Source organism: Fusarium oxysporum, chromosome II (assembly GCF_013085055.1).
Source record: "Fusarium oxysporum Fo47 chromosome II, complete sequence".
In the NCBI taxonomy this organism is placed as follows: domain Eukaryota; kingdom Fungi; phylum Ascomycota; class Sordariomycetes; order Hypocreales; family Nectriaceae; genus Fusarium; species Fusarium oxysporum.
The window spans coordinates 1,876,383-1,896,644 of NC_072841.1; the positions used below are offsets into that span (position 1 = coordinate 1,876,383).

The following is a 20,262-nucleotide window of genomic DNA, read 5'->3' on the forward strand; positions in this document are numbered from 1 at the left end:
CCGTCCGCCTTCCGAAACAGTTCATGATATGATAGCGATTATCAAGCAATATATGAAAACAGAAAATGTCAAAACTCCTGGCCGTGTATCCTATATCCTTTTGATCTTGGCCATAACAAATTGCCATGCATCCTCATATTTTTCTTTCGTCCGTTCCACTCAAGCGTAAAGCTTGTTGGCGAAATGCAGTATGTCGTAGCGATTGTGGCGTTGTCCGCTCAAGATCATGGCTCATCAACTCGTCACCTACTTTTTTTTTGTCTAAGCTACCAACTCCGACGCTTGGCTGATGGAACTGAAACCAGTTGTTCAAAGACGCTATCCTCCGCCTTCAGCCTGGTCGTTTATCGGCCGCTGACTGGAACTCCCTTGGTTCCATTGGTGGAGGGCTTGCCGGCGACAGCACCAGCATAGCTACTCCAGACGTTGGCCAAGCCAGCTGATGTCCTCTTAGGTGACTTGATAGAAGGCTCGCCGTCTTCCTCCATGCCCTCCATGTGAAACATTTCGTCGTCCTCATTAATGGGGGTAGTGAATCGGCCATTCATAGATGAGCTGATGCTACCGCTTGACACATGACGCTCCATGCCACCACGCTCACGCTCCTTGCCAATAGGACTAATGGGGCTAATGGCACTAGCGGTAGCACCAGCTCGAGCGGCTGCGGGGTGGAGAAGAGGACTAGAATTGCCTGCAGTGTCATCAAGACGGCTTCGCTGAAGTTGCTGAGAAAGCATGGACATGCCGTCACTGCCAGATCGCAAGGAAGATGGACGGACGAAGCCGTTTGTGCCTCCCATCTCCTGTGAAAGAACAGAGTTCCGGAGTGGGCTTCCAACGTGACCAAAAGCAGAAGCACCTCGGAGAGATCGAGAGGTTTCCTCCTCTTCCTTCTGTCGCTGGAACATAGGGCCCCATCGGCTAGGGCTGGTTCCAATGGGACTGCCGTACTTGCTCAGGCCCTCAACATCGCTGTCAGCTCGCATAGAGCCACGGCGAGCCTTTTCGACTGGAGTCAAGAGGTCTTGAAGGTTTTCGGGTACATAATTCTCGGGGAGATTGTCGTCATCGTCGCCAAAGGCAAAACCAGGCTCCCAGTCTCGGTCAACAGACGTCTTAGGCATGCTGGAACTGAGCATTCGGGGCTTGGTAAAGCGGGACGAGTGCATAGCTCGCCTGCCAAAATACTCCTCCCCGTTGGCTTGATGAGAGTTAGGAGGGCTTCTATCCAGAGGGGCCAAGAGGTGTTCCGACGAACCAAATGCTGAAGTGTGTAAAAGCTTGAGTGTCTCCGACGTACGCGAGTCCTTAGCATTGCTGAGCGAAGGAGTTGGCGATTCGATGCCAAATTGGTTGGGAACGGACGATGGCCATGGACCAGCGGGGAAGCGAGCAGCGTTGGAGATGCCATTGGAATCGAAAGAGGCGGGGAGAGGAGCGTCTAGGACAGAGAGACCCTTGTTGTTAATAGGAGAAAGTCCCATACCAAAGCGCAAGGACTCTTCGTCTCGGGGAGAACCGTAGTTGGATCCAGTATAGGACATATCGATGGTTGGGAGACCATTCTCGAGGCTAGGCTGTCGGCCGAGAGTGTGTTGATCTTGTTCATCGTAAGGATATGCCGAAGCGTATGCTGGTACGTCAGCGCGGTAGAGGGAGGTGGTGAGGGCGCTGGTGGAGGATTGATTGTTGCTTGCGGAGGTGGGGTTGGATCGACCCGCGAGGGCGGAAGTATTGCCTATCGTGACGCCATTCTTTCCGTAGTTGATGCGTCGACCGTCGGGGAGAATATGAATATTTGCGCATTTCGGACCAAACTTGCAGTTTCCCTGTCATTGAAAAACGATCGTCAGTGCTGCTGTGGATTGGAGACGTTGCGACGTGATGAGGGGTGGATGCGGCTGGCAGCGGGCGATCGATCATGATATGGCGCACTCACCTTTGCAAAGTATTTGCAGACGTTCTCAGCAGCGTTGCTCAAATCATGACTGAAAGGACAGGCATTACCAGCCTGACAGGCACCTTGACGGAAGAACTTGCAAGGAACGTGGGACGTATCTATGATTCAGTCGTGTCAGTAGGGACGACATTTGGTATTCAAGGTTTGGCGGGGGTCGTGTGCAACATGGAACAACCACACAGCAAAGCAACAATGGGTGAACATAACGTACTCGGGGGACTTCGGGGTCCATCGAAGCGGGGAGTATTCGCCATAGCGCTCGCCTGAGAGTGTGAACCGCCGTTGGCAACGCTGAGGCTACCGCTCCTGGCGTGGCGGTATTCAGGCATGATACTTTTGTGTTGGAGGGCTATCGGGTTGAAGCAATTCGCGATGGAGGGCGAAATCGGGGGGCGGGCCGAAGTCCAAGGTTCGAAGCAAGGGAAGGTGGAGGAAGGATAAAAAGAAAGTGGAGGGAGTTTAGAAGAACCAGAGTTGGAAACCGGAAAGCCAAGGAGGAGAGTGCTGTAATGGTAGCGAGTTGAGTGAAGCCCAGCGGCGGAGCGGGCGGCAAACGATGGCCCGTAGTGGGTGAAAGCGGGCGAGAGTGGCCGAAGTGGGCGTTGATTTAGGCGTCGCAGTGTAAAGTTAGGCGCAAGGTAGCTAACTAAGGTAAACTCGCGGTAAAAGAACCTGGAAGACCTGACGCGATTGATGCAATGCGAGTGATGGGGAAATGGTGGGGGCGTTATGATAATCCTGTCCTGTCTCTTCTGTTCTGTCTGTGTCTCTGCGAGTCTGGAAATGGCCTGGCCTGGGCTGTTCTTTGCGAGCAACGAGCGACGGATATGGAGGGGTGAACGGACAAAAGTGACTTTGATATCCCGCGGTGGTAATATGCTTAAGCTTGTACCTCACGGACGGGGTATGTCGCCGTGCCCGGACTCTGATGGTGCAACCGGCAGCGACGGCGGATATGTTTCCACTACCGGTAAGATAGTTGCGAGTAAGTCGTAACTAGAGTGGCGCAAGATGATAAAAAGAGTTGATAACGAATTGAACAAGTTCAGGTTTTCTTTCTGAGCTGAGGAGAAATAAATGGCGGCGAAAGAGAGGCACCTGACAAACGAGGATCTGATCCTGGTTTAGATGCGTTATGCCCTGTAAACCAGAAATACTACCCCGTCCTTTCCTATTCTGTAGCACCACTCACTCGAGTACTGTAGACTACTGTACTCGGCAGGCAATGCAGATGTTCGCATCGAATAGCGACCTGCTTGTATGAGGCCACTTTTGTTTATTGGGTAAGCCAAGGAAATACCTCCCACTCTGCAGTTCTATATCCGGAAATGTTCCAGATGGCTTATATGAGAAAATAGTGATCCAGCTGCGGATATCTCGGGATACTTGTTTTGGTGTAAGACGAGTAAGACCTATAACTTTGCTATGCTATGTTGCTTGAGTCTTGTGAGGTCGTTCTATCTCAGGTGACCGCTCCCGTAGAAGCATCAAAGAATGTAAAGAGTCGGAGGGAAGTAGACGGAAGAGCCATCATACAATACAGCAGACAACAGGTCTCAGGTGGGAAAAGGCTGCCTTTTAATATACCAGCCTCCTCTGCTTACATAGCCTACACCACCAGACAGCCATCCATATCCTACAGACCTACACTTTGAGGTCCTAGACTTAGGCAGAAGATTCAACCCGAAAACCGCCAACGTGACTGACTATCGGACCCGAAACAAACCTCATCGTGTGTGTCTGTTGGCCCACCCGCCTAGACACCTCTCTACTCTGGGTGCAGACACGGCTGAGGGTGGGATAACAATGGGTTGTGGAATTCATCAACTCTAGACAATCTGAAACATCCCATCACAGCATCCACTTCACAAGTTCACAGTATCCTCACCGGTAAACAGGCGCGGAACGTTGCGAACCGGGGGTCAGCCTAACCTCAATGCGCAGTTCTTCAAGCCTCAGCCCATGAACCTGGAAAAAGGTATCTTTATGAGCTGCGTATGCTCGAAGCTAGAAGAATAGACTTTTAGGTTATTTGACGTCCCCCTTGATGGCTTGGCCTCTCATTTGCTACATGTCCCTCCCAAAAGGGCCATCTGGATGACGAGCGAAGGGAGGAATCAGGCCATCAAAGGGTCACACAGGCAGAAGGATGTGCTGAATAACTTGTTCTGATGCATACCTACATCTCTTAAGGTTGCACTTGAGACCGGAGGAGACAGCATGTTAGTATCATAGATCTCATCTCACCGGTCTGGATCTTGTCGTTCTTGGAGCTATCGAAACATCCCTGCCTTCTCATCCAGTCATATCCAGCATAAGAATATGAAGTGAAACAAGCTTCCAATAGAATATTACGGACAGTCCGCGAGTGAATCTGGAATGTTAGCCACGATATTGTAGTCCGAGTCCGTCGACGTTGAAGCTTCATGTCTAGATTCCTGTGCCAGTGCCAGTGCCAGTGCCATCGCCACCAGTAGGTGTGAACCAACACCACCCTCTTCAACACATGCCGATTCCCCATGTCAAATAAACATCCATGACAGAAAAAAAAGCCATCCGTTTTAAGAGGATATCGACAAAGCTGAAATTCTCGTATCTCGCTGCTCGTCAAGGGTCCTCCAAGATTTACAGGACGCCACCCGCCGATTTATTGCCCACCATGACAGGACCCCTACAACTTCCAAGAGCCGGATATCCAGGGTTCCGCACCTGACGATCTTGCATTGCCTCTTTCTGAATAGAAGGGGGGTATACATTTCGCGATAATGACGACACAAGATCCCTGCAAACTGATTCGTAATGTTGTGCGTGGTCTGCTCGATATCTTTGTATCATGAAGTTGACTTAGAGTACAGTGCTGTCTGACACAGTACAGATGCTGGCTGGCCTTGTACAGCAATGGATATCCCTGTCTGTCTGTCTGACATACATACATACATACAATTTCCCCAAGCCACCAACCGTTCATAGTCATCTTTACATCAAGGCAATCGAGGACTATCCCCAACTTGGCCGACCAGACCCTCAACCCTCGTGTCCATGTGCGCCCAGGATGCACCCACAGAGAGTCGTACCAGGGTCTCTCCCCATCGACAATCCTTTGGCGTCAGTGCCTCAGCCCAGAACAAGTCGAGGCGGCCTCGATTGGGATTGTAACGCGTTTACGCTTGCGCAGCTTGCCGCCTACCAGATAATATTAATGTACCGACTCTGTTGTGTTGTCTCTGCCCTTGAATCCCATCTTGGACGGTGCATTTGGGGAAATGACTTGTTTTGTGACATCAACCTCGCACAGCAGAAGATTCGTATCACAGGAACATGTTATATATCTCCGTGTTAAGACGGCTACCTTCGATTTGTGGAATCATTGCATTCATGTCCTTCTCCTCTGGGCTATCGGTGCTACCCCAATACATTGTTTGTAAGTCATTGACGACATTCTCCATGCACAAGCCCTGTTGCGTGGGATGTGATAACTTCATCCCTGGGGTAGGACAAAATGCAAGAGGATATCAAGTTGGATAGTATCGAGTTACACAATCACATCTGCATGTATGTATCTCCTGCAGTGTCCAGCCCAGCCCATGACATATCGGGAAGACGTGATCTTAGGGCGCCGTTCTAGTGGAACACAATCAACTGTTTCCAGCGTCTTTATAAGACATCCACTGTAAGTACACTGGCCTGGGCGGTTGTCAGGGGATCAAGGAGGGGTAGATGACGGTCCGAGCGTCGAGTCGGTGGGTCTCTGATCCAGAAATAGCCGTGCAGTTTGGTGTGTAGGCACCTCAACTTCAAAACTCCATTTATATCAATTATCAGACATTCACGATGAGGCCTGACGTTGTTTACGATACAGCGCGCATAACAGAGATGCTCTGTTCTATGCTTGTCTCAGTGTCATTCAGGCTATTTGGAAAGAATGATACGCTTATCGTCATCGCCCGGGCAAAGCCGGATCTAGCGAGGCTTGGAGTGTCGTTGTTTATTATCACCACTTTTCCCACATGACCTCTCATTACCGACTCACCGCGTATGCTATCTCCGGTCTATCCACACCTCCCTGATACAGCCGCACCTTTTTGTTCTTTCTGTCTTCTCATCCTCCGGCTCGTTTCGTTCCATCCCGAGCCTTGTCCATCTCCACTATGTTCAAATATCCCGCGATGCCGCTGTCTCCGCGCATCCTCTATGGCACTTCCCTGCTGTAGGCCTTGGTAGCTATCACTAGTCTCCAGATGCGTCGTACGGGTAGCTTCCGCAAGTCAGGATGGCTGGCTGTGTCTGCCCAACGTACATGCTCTTCAGTGGCAGCTGCGTTCACTCAGACCAATTGACTGCCCCATCGCATCACACATCCTTGCCTCTTCAGCTCCGATTATACAGTGCTGAATTTAGCTGATTCGTCTCTCGATGTTTATGTTTTGCAGGCGTTCGCAGGTGATTGTGCATGGGAACAGCCTTGTATTGGATTCTTTGAGTTTCGACCTTGCAGATCTCAACCAGTAAGCTTGAGCTTCATCTGTCTCGGGATCAGTTTCTAGACCTCTATAATCAAGGAACCTGTACCCGATTATTGATCAGAAAAGGAGAGCAACCTTCTCCAACTTTTGAGACTACTTTCTACTGCGCCACGACCGGGCGAGATGTCCTTGGTCAAGCCATCAGCCTTGGTTGTCTCAGGCGGGTGATCATCAACACCACCACCACAATCAAGACCCTCCTCAAAGAGTGGACAAATACTTGAGACCTTCAATGAGGGTGCGGAAATAACTAGTCAAAGAGTCTCCCAAGTTTGTCCTCATTATCTGAGACTTGCTCCAGTATTTCTGTCACTTATGATCGAGGTCCTAAGTTTTCTTACATGCTGTAGCATCCTCATCAAGGCGCCTTTCTTGATTCGCTCCTCCCGCATTTCCCCTACACCCATCTTTTATCCTATCGATGCTTTTGGTTTCGCGAAACACCCCGAATGTTTGTCTCTCGTGGTTATCAACTGCCGAGAAGCACTGACGTTTTAGACCAGGGTCATGATATGGAAATTTGCCTCTTCTTTGATCTTCAGACTCACAGCCTCTGTGCAGTTGGTCAAGTCCATCATATACGACAGGCTTGGACAAATGTATTGGCTGTTGCGTCTGAAAGGTTATTGACTCTCTGGTGGCTTGGCTGGCGTCCCCAGATTTGGCACCTTCAGCCTTTCACATCGCATAAGTGGCGTCCCTGTCGAATGTTCTAATGTACGCTGCTTGTTCCCGCCCCTCTCTCCGCAAAGCTGGGTTCACCTTGTCTGTCTGGCTTTTGTCTCTCCTTGAGTCACCACTAAACACCAACACCACGAGACGTCAACTTCTTACAGCCTTTCATTCATGATCCGAAATAAGCGCTCGGCAAGTGTTGCGCTAAGCAGAATGACACCCACTCAATGTACACCACCCGTCCCCGTGCACTCGCTTTCTCGATCGCCCAACCACTCCCATTCAGACCAGGAGATTCCTGGTCACTACACCCTCACATTCGATGAGATCGACTCTTCTTTGACATGGGCAACATAGTAGCATCTTGAGAAGCCTCATGATCCCTGCCCCACATCATCCGACTCAATCCCGGCGGCGTCATCAGTCTTGCTCCCCCACCATGATCACGACTCTTTGGTGTTTATCGCCCCCTTGGACGCGTTGCGTCTGTATCGCCAAGCCTGAATTGTTTTGAATCCTGATGAACTTGGCAACAGGAGTACACAGTCCGGTCAAAAGTCTCCGGCGTTGTGACATTTCCTCGCCTGCGTCAAGGGTCCTGTCTGTATTCCCTGCTGCAGAGACCCTGAGGACGATCGCAACGGCCACTACGTCTAGTTTCTGCAAGAAATCATCATTTGCAACACAACTTCCTGTTCACGTTGATGGTTACAGCAGGGCCCGAAGGAACCGGATCGCTACAACCATGCTTCACTCTATCATCTAATGTTACTCGTGAAAACCATACCGGCCCTCAAGCATGATATGACACCATTCTTATGGAATCACGACAAAGCATTTTTCTGTCATCAACTCTGACGCTCTAGAGCGCCTGACGGGCTCTTCCAAGGTCTATGATAGCACCAGTCATGCGCTTCATGACTAGCACAGCGCCCAGAGCCTCGTTTGCTGACACTCTCATGACAAAACCCAATGGCATACCTTGCTCCTCTTCGGATGACCTTCTTGCCTGGCGCATGTCTTAAGCCCGGCCTCGTATCAGCACTGACGAATGGGACGGGCCGGTGAGGTGAGGTCAAAGACCCTCTGGCCGGACGCGTGACGAGCCGTGTTCTCTCCACTGCGGAGGAGACGTTGTGGCGAAGGTTGGAGAATGTTGGTGTTGCAGTGAGGGAACTTGTGGCTGGTGATGTTGATCAGTTTGGAGAAGGGTGTAAGTGTGCCAGCCATCCAGTGATGTTGTCGAACCGTCAAAACACGGAGGCGAGCAAGGTGGCAGGTTGTGGCGTTTCATTCTAACGTATTCGTCCAAGAACGAAGGCGGTCTTTTCTCCTTTTTTGGTCTATTATGTCCGTAGACTTGTCTACTCCGGCAATGTGAGACAAACAGACGCAGAAGCAGCCTCAAGGTAGGTCTTGAGTAACACTCGGCTAGAAAGAGTGGGTTTTGGATAATGTTCTTGTCGAGTCAGGCATTGATGGATGTGCCAAGGTATTCGGAGGACTTTTGATACGGTTAAACCCACATCAATGATCACGAGAAGGTGTCGAGGAGAATGATATCGTACATGAGGGCATGATCTCGGTTGATGTCATCCTTGTAGTCTTGGGCTCGGAAAAAACGGATGTCAATGGGATATCCGTGAGTACCATCAACAATTTGGATAGGGAGAGAAGACGGGCGAGAAGGGTCAGCTCTGTTGCTGGAGACTCTTGTCAGGCTTGGTCTGTCAATGTCGAAAGAGACAACCGAGGAGATATCACCATGGCACTCGAGGCACAGGAAGATGGGTAAGCAGATCCGTGGGATGTAAAGCTGGCAAGCATTTCCTTGTCCTTGATCATCCATGATACTGCTTTCTGGGAGTGTTTTACACGGCCCGCCCGGCTTTTGTGTGTACAATATACCAATAGCCATCCTGCACTACACCATTATCCGCGTATCCAGCCAGGTTGGGGAGGCCGGCCTACCTTACCTTCCTCATAGCCATGCTGTCAGTCCCATGATGTTCCACCGATCGAACCATCGTAGATAAAAGCAAAAAAGAAAAAGTAAACATTCTCCGGTACAGGGAATCGAACCCTGGGCTCCGCGGAACTGATCTCTCAAGTTATGAGAGCGCGAAATGTTAGCCACTACACCATACCGGATGGTGATCTTGTGACGGTGACGGCTCAGATTGAGACTCATCATTCCGTGATTGACGTCGTAGCGGTAAGAAGCAAGGCATAATTGCAGTTCCCAGGCGGTGAAAAAAGTTGGGTAAAAGAAGAGGAACATGGAAATGGAGTGATGAGTAATGTGGTTGTCTAATTGGCAGAAGCTGTTAACTGAGTGAACCAGTGACTGGTCTACTATGGACAGAGGGGAGTTACTAACACTTACTTTTTCATCATTTCGACCTTCACGTCAGAGATTGTAGCAAGTTTAGTTGCAATTCATGTTTTACGAGGGGTAGCAATAATATGTACAGCTGTATGCAACCCTGTCCAAGTGTCGTCAACATGTAGCCCGCAAGATGGGAGTTCTAGCTATTGTAACTCAAGACTTGTAAAAGCAATCTCACACGTAGCCCCTCCCAGTAAGCAATTGGGTCAACTGCGAGGCTCCCAGCATGTCTCCCTCCACGTCAAAAAAGGACCGGTTGGCAAAAAGTATTTGCCAAGGTTGGGATTCGAACCCAAGCATCTTTCGATACCAGAATACTTCCTGCTGAACAGGATAAGATCTAACCAATCAGATCTTGAGTCTGGCGCCTTAGACCGCTCGGCCACCTTGGCTGTTTTCTCGTTGTTGTAGATGTGTTCCTTATCGTGAGTTATGGATGTGGTAAAAAAAATCGTGTCGTGAGGAGTTGTCTGTGGCTCGCTATCTTGAGGCGGGAACACACCACGTTCCCTGGCCCAATTCGCTGAGACGGCATATGGCAGAGTTAAACTACAATACTGTGGACTATCACTTCACAGAATTGTCCAATCTGCATTTGCTGTTACGCTGATACGCTGATAAGCTTCAGATCAGCGCAAGAATCTCTCTTTCCTAAAAGGGAAATCTTCGAAATGACTCATTCTGGCTCATCCTTTATCGAAACAAAGGACCTCGCATCTGCCCCACTTCCCGCTCACGTCCAGGGTCCTTACAGTGTTTCCATGCTCGTGATGCACTGGGCTTCTATCGCAACTTGTCAGTGATTCATTGTTACTCATCTCATGGAAGAGATGGTAATGGAATAGCAAGCCCTTATACATAGACTGATTTTGAGCTCTACGCCAGGGTCGTTCGGATGCTACGGAGGTTAACAACGTCAAATAAATATGTATAAATTGCTTGAGATGACTTGACATAACGAAGCAATTGATGTAAGTGGTGACACAAATGATGAAGATGAGTGCAAGCTGACACAAGATTCATCCGAGTTCTCTATATGTCAAGAGGCAATGAAGTCTATCAACAATCGCGACCTCGCCTGCTAACAGGGCATTATCATCTCATGACACATATCACATCACATCAATTATGGTTCAATGGTTGAACAAAAAAAAAAACATTATAATTAGAAATGCGCCTCGCTAACACGTAACATATCTAGAAGTCTTTCCAAAGCCCCGAATCCAAACAACGATGCTGAACTCTTGTGTTGTGTTTCCTTTCCTGCTCATCTCATTCTGTTTCCGATGTTTTTTCCTATCACTTCTTCCCTAGCATTTCTCTTAAGGCATCCACCTCAGCTTCCCTCCTCGCAAGTTGAAGTCTCATATCATCCCTCTCATTTGTCATAGCAGCCAATGCCTCCTCGAGCTCTGAGATGCGATCTAGTCGCTTTTGGCGGTACTTGCGAGCTGCGAGGGTGTTGCGTTGGCGTTTGAGGGTGACAGCTGACTCTTCGTCTTCCGGTGACGATTTGCGCTTCCGAGAGGAGCCTGATGAAGAAGAGGGGGATGGGTGGAGGGAGAAGGTAGATGTTCCTGGGATAGATGATGAAGGAGATTTGTTGGTGGTGGTAGGGTGGGGAGTGCTTGATGTTGAGGGTTGCTCGAGTGGTGAAGAGTTAACAGTGATGAGAGGCTGCTCCTGGGCGAGGAAGCCATCTCCCACATCGAGTTGAGTATTCGTATCCAGAGCGTTCATGTCAGAAATCATAATCTGATCAAACAATCCCTCTCCCATATTCTGACCAAAATCCCACGTCGCATCATTTCCCTGGTAAACGCCTTGGGAGTTGAAGTCGAAGTCGAGAAGGGGAAGATCCAAGAAAGGAGAAACGTCGCACAAGAGACCAAAATCAGAATCTGGCGCCGGGGCACTGATGAGACTACCATGACATGACGAGTTGTCTGGCGCACTTTGATCCTGATGCTGCTGTGACTGCCATTGATTCAAGTTAGAGGGGGCTTGGCCTCCCCTGTGAGTGCAGAGAGGCCGATTAGGCTAAAGAGGGAAGAAGGGAGGGGCGGACGGTGGGAGAGTCCGTTGGTGTTGATGAAGAAAGAGAAGTAGAGTGAGGACGAGGGATGGTGTTTTATATTGCTCGAGGTTGGCGTACAGTGTGCTTGGATTTTGGGGGCACTTGCGCTAAAGCATTCCTTGCAGCGGGCGCTTATGGCCATGGGCCCGTGGACCCGAACGGTGTGAGATGGGTTATCGGGATCGCCGTTTTTACTGTTCAACGATAGGACAATTACGATGAATCGAGTTTCAATTGCATGAAGTTTGGGCTGTGTAATTGGGCCTGACTCATTGGTGTTTGATGGCTGCAATTGAGGCATTCGAAGCGGGCCATGGCTCCAATTGAGGATTGAAGCAATTGAATCAATGCACTTTCGTTTGTATGGGACAACTCTTCGCAATGACAAGCGGATTTTCTTATACATGTTCAACTTAGTATGAGCAGAAATTCAATTGATCTTAACCAGGATTGAAGTGATGGAGTGAGAATCCAAGGGTGAGGGATGTCCACGTTCGCTGCAGCGCGTCCCCGCTGAAGCCATATTGTGAAGCTGTCGGGATTTCCCATGGGCCCGAAAGCCCGACGCGAAGACCCAAAGTGAGCATTCAAAGAGAGTGGGAAAGCAAGTATTTCCAAATAAGCCGACAAAGACCTCACTAACCACCAATCCAATTATGTCGATTGTTCCTTCATCTATACAGTAATGGAGGTTGTCCTGGGGGAGAAATTGACATTGAATCCTATAACAACCAGACCACAATGTTACAGCTCTGCTGAATTAGGAGATCAAATACACAGCGCCATTGAGTAGAGTGAAACGAGGATTATATATATGTGGTTTTCAAAACGAACACAACAGTCAGGGAATAAATAGCTCTTGTGCCAGAGTGAGTGCCTTACGCCGATCTCAATGATACAGGTCTCGGGTAAGCAGCTTCACCACGGTTCAGATCAAGAACAATCTGATCACTGATGTAGCATTTCTTGCTAACAGCCTTACAAACGAAGATGGAAATAATGTAAAGACCGATTGGCGCAAAGATAGTAGTTGAGGCAATTATACAAATTCTCCCATTGGTCTGCTGCCCTATCTCCGAACCTCAACACAGCCTGCGCCCTCCCCTTGTAGGGCTGTCCATTTAAAGGCTCGCCCTTATTATCCATAAGTGATAGGTCTAGGTTGCAACAGACCGCTTAAACGGCACTTGAGGACCATTTAACATGACATGTTTTTCACGTCCTTCGCGTCAATCCGACGTCCTTAGACGACCTTCCTATTTAAAGATCGCGGACTGAGTGATTCCCATAGCATCCATGTGAGGTATTTAAACAGTTGCGTATATTGTTGAATGAATCACAGCAAGCCGACAACAACATTTCGCACTGATCAACAAATAATCACTTACAATGTCTGACTTGCACTTTCGCGTTGCCACCGAAGGTGATGCTCCTCGCCTTCAAGAACTCATCGAAGCAGCGTTCCGCTTCACAGACGCTCACATCGACTGGGTCGGATCTCCCGAATTAGCTGAAACATTCAACATCGACATATCCGTCATTATCGACAGGATCACTTCAAATGATAGTAAATTCCTGGTCGCAAGTGACACCCCCAACGGCCCTATAATCGGGTGCGTCAATGTTATGAGAAAGGCCCCGGATTACGGCCGTTTGTGTCTACTTGCTGTCGACCCAACACTGCAGCGCGGAGGTCTGGGAAGAAAGCTTGTTGCATATGGAGAGGAGTATCTCACGAAGGATTTCGGTGTTGGCAAGATTGGGTTGAATGCGTTGCACACGAGAAAGGCACTTATTAGATGGTATGAGAAGTTGGGGTATGTTAGGACGGGGGAGATGACCAAGATTCCACTTGAGAGGCTTGAATCGGACACGCCTATTGTGTTGGCCGAGTTGGATAAGACTGCTGTTCCTTGAGCTGGGGTCTTATACAATGTGACGACGCCAGAGGATGGACGTGCTGATGTGCGAGAGATTGGCAAAGGTGAGAGTTGCTATGAGATTGGGATAATCAGCAAGCTAACATAATGCGCAGTGAGCCAGCATTCAGATGCTTGCTTGGAGACAACGCCTTCTTGAGTATTTTCACCACATGGATGTGCAGATCACCCGTGTCAACGTTGAAATAAGACATCAGTGCAAGTCTTTCGAAGGAGGAGGGAGACGGAAAGAAGTGCGATTCTCAATGTTACATCCCGATTATTATTCTCATGTCTCCATACAATAACCATTCCCGTCAAATTGACGACAATATGATAGTGAACAAACGGATATAGATCAACATTCTGATCCATGCCCAGTGATAAATAAACTTCAAGGTAGCACAAGAAGCCGATCCGGACCCATTTTCTAGAACCCGAGGATTTCCTCCATCCCGACATTTCCCTTATCTGTCTTGCGCCTCATCACCACGCCCTCGAGCGATCTGAGCGTACTCAGCCTGCCATACCATGATAACCAACAGTCTTGGCAATACAGAATTTAACGTGACAAACATCTCTGCGTCGTCTTCACAGCGTACTGAGCCACGTCACGACGACCTTCCCAAAAACGCCGCCAAGAGGTCTGTGTTCCCAAGTTACGCAGTCAGTGTTTTCTCATAACCAAACGAAAACCCCCAAGATCACCACGTTGAACGAGGCTCAAACACGATAGGGCTCAAACTAATCAATCGCCAAGACAAACTTTGCTCTTAAAGATAGAATGGAAACGCGTGGCTAGCGAGGCTGTGATATCGTCTTGGCAGCTGAGTCCGCCTTCAACCAATGTGAACCCACGGGTTTAAACCTTTGTAGACGAATCACAAACGATCAGTGTGCTTCTCAGAGAGGAAAGACCTCACGCGACAGCAGAAGCAAGCATAAATTGCGGGAGCTGGGGTAGTGGAGGGGGTATTGCGTGGCCTGGGGTGAAAAGCCACTGATCATCGTGCATCTGTTGATCTCTTTGCTTTCTCGAATTTCTTTGTTAACTGCCGACCCTGGTTGTACGTCACTTATGACGCAGGGCCAAAAGTTTAAGCTTATATTTGCACACCGGAGAAATATAAGCATAATTAGTCCAAATGCCTCTAGTACGGATCCAATATCCTGTAATTTGTATGCAAACTGCTACGAGGTCAATACAAGCTCGCCGAGAGCATTGGCGCAATGAGTTCCCCAGACTTGGAGTCAAGCAAGAAATTTGGCAGTGGAGAAATAGCAGCCCAACGCTTTAACCATGACGCTCCGCCAAGACTGCAGAAGCGGAGACGAGAGTTATCGTGAAGCCAGTTACGAGCAAGCTTCTGAGTCGTGCAGACGATCAATTGGTGGGCAGATTTTATTGCTTGGCATATCCCCTCAGGCATTACGACTGCCGTGGCTTGGTGAAGCAGGCAAGGATCAATCGACATTAAGGTGAGGCTTTCGGCTGGCCAAGGGGATCGTCGGGAAGTGACATGCAATGAGAGTTGCCAAGAAAGTATGAATGTATTGTGAAACTGAGTTGACAGATGAGAATGTATAAATGCCTGGTTTCTCCTTCAATTCGTTCTCTCACCATCAACAGCTTCATTCACATCTTCACACTTCAAACTCAACAACACCAACAGAGCTTCTTCTCATACAATCATTCAAAATGTATACTTCAACCATCGCTCTCGCTCTCGCTCCCCTTCTCTACCTCGCCCGCGCAGACATCAGTCTCGATCGGGACGACATCCCACGAGAATGCGACACCATCTGTGATCCCATTGTTCAACTCACCAGGACATGCGACACTGATCTCCGCGGTGATCGTGACCGTGAAGAAGACCGTCTTGAGGCCCAGTGCGTCTGCACCAACGACTCTTTCAACGTTAGCCGTGTCGCTGCTCTCTGCGCCGGTTGCATTCACCAGAATGCTCAAAATAACCGTGATGACGATGACGACGATGATGATATCCGTGATGACACGGAGGGTAAGTTTTCTTGAATGATTGTGGAAATGTGTGAGTTGTGCTAATTATTGTAGAAATTGATGATCTTATGTACACTTGTGGTTTCTCATCTACCACCTATGTCGCATCCGCCGCCTCAGCTGCCGTCTCTGGCGTCTCGGTCGACGCGACTCGACCTACAGATGCTTCTCAGTTGACCACCACCATTGCTGGCGGTACACGAACCCAGAACTCCAACGAGCCTTCTGCTACTGGTGGCAGCGGTGGTAATGGAGGCAGTGGAAGTAACGACAACAACAATGATGCCTCTGCTACCAACGATGCTTCTAACCCCGACGAGACCAACGCTGCTGCTGCCATGGCACCTTATGGAGTCGTCGGCGCTGTTGTTGGCGCTGCTATGCTCCTGGCTTAGATATAATGGGACATCACCCTGTGAGAGGGTTACTGAAATGATAAAGGATTGTCGCCTTTTATATGATACGCCTTATTTTCTTATTTAGAGGGATGCGCTTAATGAGATATGTCGCTATTTATCGTATGACACCGTCTACCGATGTGAATCTACATGCCAGATAAAGTAAACTCACATGCGACTCTTATCTCACCTCATCGGCGAACTGTATCTCTCGTCTAATTGGAGGTGTCTCATCGCCAGCATGAACAGGCAACTCGGAACGCATTCTTTGAGCACCAGTAATGACAATTGGACCAGTAGCCGGACGAGCGTCTTTCTTATCTGGTCCAAAGAAATACCTTCCAATGAAGGGGATATTTCGTCGACGTCCACCTGTTGGAGCATCGCTCAGACTTTCGCTGACAACACGGCTCAATGTCCTGGGTGCGTGGAAGCCCAGTTTTCCGACTGGGATACTCAAGCCATGAACGACCTATATTCTGTTAGCATAAATAGCAATTGGTGGATGAGGGGGCCACTTACGATACTGCAAACTGTTAGGAACCATACAATGATGCGTGTTTGGTCTCCAAGGTTCTTAACATCGCTCCTCGGCCGCCCATTTTCATCACTAAGATGCTCCTCAATGAACTCCAGACTGATGAACAGATAGAACACTGCCGAAACACCAATTGGTCCAAAGAAGCCAACAAAAACCGCCTGCTTGACCTCCTCGATCTGATGAATCCACTTGTGCATGCCAAACACCCACGGAAGTCGCCTCAGCACAAGGACACAAATCCCCAGGATGACAAGATGCCATATAGGAATAACAGAGTTGTCGTGGAAGTCTTTCCAGGGGATGTAGGCTCCATACCAGAGAAATATGGTAACGTTGAGCAGCATGTCAATTGTAGGTTGCAGAGAGTCGTCTTTGGTTTCGAGACGGAACCAATCATCCCATGTGAATGTGTTGCCAGCGATGAAGCAGGCTAGGACATCGTCTGTACCGACCATACCGCATGTCCCTAGGACGAAGAGTGCTAGGGCGATGGCGAAGACGAGAAAGCTTTCGCGATCAACGTAGTTATGCTTCTCAGCGAAGTGAAGCAGCTCTTTGCCAACCCATCCCACCACAGCGCCGTAGATTACACTGAGAATGATGGTGTAACCCCAGGTCATACCGAACCACAAGCCCATAGCATCGGCCGCTCCACCGGATGTAGCTGCAGCACCTGTAAACTTGATGAGATAGAGGGCCAAGAACAGAAACGGATAGCCCAGTCCATCATTGGCACCAGACTCAGCAGTGATGAGATACTGAAGATCCTGCGGAATATTATGATCCGCAAACTTTCCCTTAACAATAACAGCACTCAAAACCGGATCAGTGGGTGTAACACAAGCCCCAATAGCAAGGGCGTGTAAAAACGGCGGCTGTCCTGCAAGTGCCCATACAAGTAGACTCGTAGCAAGCCACATACAGGTCATACCAGGCCCAAGCAATAAGCTAAGTGACTTCCATTCTCTCACAAGATATTTACTCGGCAACTGCACGCCTGCAAGGACAAGCTGCACACCGAGAACAAGACGGCTGAAGTTGAGGGTTATAGCATTGAGGTCAAAATCGCACGACTCTGGAAACTCAGCGCACTCAGCGTAGTCCCTTGGACGAATAAAGTCTGCGCCATGAGGACCGAATGCAACGCCTGCCAAGAGAGAGATAACTGTAAAAGGAAATGCGCTTTAGAAATGCCAAGAGATATTTATGCAAGGGTCTGGTAAACGTACGGGCTTCGGAGAGATAGTAGTTCTCTTTGAGGAGGTAGGATACGAGGCCGAAGATTGATATGAAGCCGCCGAGAAAAGCGACGACTATGTTGAAGTTTGTGGTTTGGAGAGGGATTGACCATAGATTTCCAGACATTTTGGGCGTCTTTAGGAAGTGAAGGTGAAAAATCTTGGCAGAGAATCTGAGGCAGAGAGACGATGTCATGGGTGGATTAGTGCGTAATGCTAAGGCTACACCAATTAAATGTCGAGAGCCTTGTACTGACCGATATGAGATGAAAATCGGAATAAATTGTATCGGATTAATTCACTGTAGTCGTCGAAACACCGATGATCTTGCACAAGCCAATAGTTGGATCATGTCTGAGATTTTGTGTATTGGGAAATTTTTGTGTCATGTCTCAGCCAACAATGCATTCATTATCTTCACTCACAGATTGACCGCCAGATCAACACCATGAAACAGTTCCGCCGTTGCACTGCACATTGTACCTTTTGTATAAACGCCATGTCCAAGTAGATCAATTACAATCAGCTTCTAGGGCTGACGGGCACCGGGACCCGAATCTATTTGAGATCGTGTAACTCAATCTCAGTCAAGCCCTTTGGGTCCATGTATAAAAGTATCCGTGACTGACGTGGTGACCCTCAAGATGAGGCTCTTTATCTCATACAGGCTTCTTTTCTCTTCTTAACTAGGTCAAAATGGCTGTAACCAACATCATAACGGGACTCCCTTTACGAATGCCAGGCCCAATTCTGGTTACCGCACTGGCAGCCTGTCTCATTATCGTGATATTGTACCGTGGCTACAGCCACCGCCGGTTTTATCGAGACTTGGTACTCCATCTCGCAATTTCACTGATGCGCCTGACTTAACTAATTCCCTATAGCCAGGGCCTCCCCATAGCTGGCTCTTTGGTCATATCAAAGTCTTTGGCCAGGTCGCAGCATCAATGCCCCCAAACACTCACCCGCAGCTCCTCTACACAGAAATAGTCCACTTATACAACCTTAAAAGAAATATTCTATCTTGATCTCTGGCCTATAGGCCCTGGTATGGTAGTGATTACTGATCCCAAACTCATGGGCAACTCATCACGTCCGAAACCTCTTCCTATACATCCCCTTACTGCGGTGTTCATGAAGCCAATGCTTGGCGAGGGAACAATGGCAGCAACCAACGGGGCGCTATGGAGAAAGATAGCTACGGCTGTTAGCCAGACTTTCTCGATGGGTCATGTCCTAGGAATGACGAGCATCATGGTCGACGAATGTCTGCTATTCCAAGAGAAGCTTGACGAATTAGCCGTGACTGGAGACGTCTTCTCAATGGAGGAACTCATCGCCAGACTAGTATTCGGCATGGTCTCGATAGTTACGCTCGGAGAACCACAGCATTCTTAAGCAGTAGGAAGTCAAATCTTGAAGGATTTGAGGGAACTTGTGAACCTTGCAGGAGGAGAGACAAATCCCCTCATCGCCTATAACCCAATGGTACAGATCCCGCGGCGGTGGAAAAGACACCGAATTGTTAGCAGGCTTGACAGGTCTCTGAGGCAAAAGGTCAATGAATGTGTTGAGCGGATTGTTCAGGAAGGAGACGTTCCATCAAGGCAGAACCCGAGAAGCATCATGGACCTTTTAATTCGTGAGCATGCCGAAGCTATGCTGGAGGAAAGGAAGGGAGGTGTGTATGGTCGCTTAGAGCTTTCTAGTTCCGAAGAAGAGATGATCTTTAGCAAGTAGGTTTTGCTGCTCGTCATGGGTTGGCACCAGCTAACCTCCACCGTAGTTTGAAGACCATGCTATTAGGAGGGCACAGCACATCGATGAGCACTCTCTGCGTAGGTTGACCCCCCCTATTCCAGTAACATGCTTGTCTAACTATATTACACTAGTTTCTTTTTATGCTTCTATCAAAAGCCCCCGATGTCGTCGAAAAGATGCACCGAGAACACATTGAACAACTTGGGGCCTCTCCTACAGTCACTCTTCTCGACAACCCAAGCATGCTTCGAAGACTCCCTTACACAGAAGCGGTTATCAAAGAATCTCCGAGACTTTACCCCCTAGGGTCGGATCTAAAGCAGGCACCTCCAGGTACAACAATCACCACACACGATGGCCGCCGTCTTCCTAATGCCAATGGCCTCATCATGACAGCCAGCACGCACACCATCCACTACGACGCAAACATCTATCCAGACCGCACATCCTTTCGACCAGAACGATGGATAGATCCAGAGAAGGCACCCACTGGACCCGGTTACTTTAGAGCATTTGGTGGAGATGGAAGGACATGTCCTGGGCAAAATATGGGAATGAACATACTCAAGATTGTCATGGTCATAACTATGGGTAAGTATACGTTTGACTGTGCGGGATTGGCGCCCAATAAAGAGCCTAGGACGAAACATACCAATCTTTATCTTGTGTTTAGGGACACTGCATTTCAGCAGCTTGGGTTGGACGGGAGGCCGGGGGATGGAATGATGATGACTGTAGGGAAGAAGGCGTAATGCTATTGA

General features: G+C 48.9%; 8 protein-coding genes and 2 non-coding genes across 10 annotated transcripts; 4 read left to right on the forward strand and 6 right to left on the reverse strand.

The window, feature by feature from the left end:
* Window positions 1-136: 136 nt before the first annotated feature.
* Window positions 137-2,489, reverse strand: FOBCDRAFT_14771 (uncharacterized protein). The gene is made up of 3 exons (XM_031173176.3): window positions 2,172-2,489; window positions 1,940-2,058; window positions 137-1,829 (listed from the first exon to the last, which is right to left on the reverse strand). The coding sequence occupies exons 1-3, from the start codon at window positions 2,287-2,289 to the stop codon at window positions 345-347; spliced, it is 1,722 nt and encodes a 573-aa protein (XP_031049961.1). The 5' UTR covers window positions 2,290-2,489; the 3' UTR covers window positions 137-344.
* Window positions 2,490-3,001, forward strand: FOBCDRAFT_14770 (uncharacterized protein). The gene has a single exon (XM_059608266.1). It carries the CDS (start codon window positions 2,690-2,692, stop codon window positions 2,954-2,956), a length of 267 nt encoding a protein of 88 aa, XP_059466725.1. The 5' UTR covers window positions 2,490-2,689; the 3' UTR covers window positions 2,957-3,001.
* A 5,539-nt stretch (window positions 3,002-8,540) lies between these two features.
* Window positions 8,541-9,221, reverse strand: FOBCDRAFT_14801 (uncharacterized protein). Its single transcript, XM_059608273.1, has one exon. It carries the CDS (start codon window positions 9,074-9,076, stop codon window positions 8,693-8,695), a length of 384 nt encoding a protein of 127 aa, XP_059464106.1. The 5' UTR covers window positions 9,077-9,221; the 3' UTR covers window positions 8,541-8,692.
* FOBCDRAFT_t58 lies at window positions 9,220-9,309 on the reverse strand. The gene has a single exon. It is a non-coding gene; the product is annotated as a tRNA-Glu (tRNA).
* A 509-nt stretch (window positions 9,310-9,818) lies between these two features.
* FOBCDRAFT_t57 lies at window positions 9,819-9,939 on the reverse strand. The gene has a single exon. It is a non-coding gene; the product is annotated as a tRNA-Leu (tRNA).
* Window positions 9,940-10,687: 748 nt separating this feature from the next.
* FOBCDRAFT_214563 (uncharacterized protein) lies at window positions 10,688-11,640 on the reverse strand. Its single transcript, XM_059609383.1, has one exon. The coding sequence runs from the start codon at window positions 11,324-11,326 to the stop codon at window positions 10,847-10,849; it is 480 nt and encodes a 159-aa protein (XP_059464107.1). The 5' UTR covers window positions 11,327-11,640; the 3' UTR covers window positions 10,688-10,846.
* A 1,219-nt stretch (window positions 11,641-12,859) lies between these two features.
* On the forward strand, window positions 12,860-13,917 carry FOBCDRAFT_14810 (acyl-CoA N-acyltransferase). The gene has a single exon (XM_031173186.3). It carries the CDS (start codon window positions 13,014-13,016, stop codon window positions 13,539-13,541), a length of 528 nt encoding a protein of 175 aa, XP_031049971.1. The 5' UTR covers window positions 12,860-13,013; the 3' UTR covers window positions 13,542-13,917.
* A 1,325-nt stretch (window positions 13,918-15,242) lies between these two features.
* FOBCDRAFT_196653 (uncharacterized protein) lies at window positions 15,243-15,958 on the forward strand (the record flags this gene model as incomplete). Its single annotated transcript, XM_031173187.2, has 2 exons — window positions 15,243-15,564; window positions 15,618-15,958. The coding sequence occupies 2 exons, from the start codon at window positions 15,243-15,245 to the stop codon at window positions 15,956-15,958; spliced, it is 663 nt and encodes a 220-aa protein (XP_031049972.2).
* Window positions 15,959-16,070: 112 nt separating this feature from the next.
* FOBCDRAFT_14812 (Sodium/hydrogen exchanger family-domain-containing protein) lies at window positions 16,071-17,892 on the reverse strand. The gene is made up of 3 exons (XM_031173188.3): window positions 17,732-17,892; window positions 16,484-17,667; window positions 16,071-16,433 (listed from the first exon to the last, which is right to left on the reverse strand). The coding sequence occupies exons 1-3, from the start codon at window positions 17,865-17,867 to the stop codon at window positions 16,143-16,145; spliced, it is 1,611 nt and encodes a 536-aa protein (XP_031049973.2). The 5' UTR covers window positions 17,868-17,892; the 3' UTR covers window positions 16,071-16,142.
* Window positions 17,893-18,436: 544 nt separating this feature from the next.
* FOBCDRAFT_247846 (cytochrome P450) lies at window positions 18,437-20,253 on the forward strand (the record flags this gene model as incomplete). Its single annotated transcript, XM_059610816.1, has 6 exons — window positions 18,437-18,571; window positions 18,625-18,652; window positions 18,753-19,108; window positions 19,163-19,421; window positions 19,511-19,578; window positions 19,633-20,253. 6 exons carry the CDS (start codon window positions 18,437-18,439, stop codon window positions 20,251-20,253), a joined length of 1,467 nt encoding a protein of 488 aa, XP_059466726.1.
* Window positions 20,254-20,262: the final 9 nt, after the last annotated feature.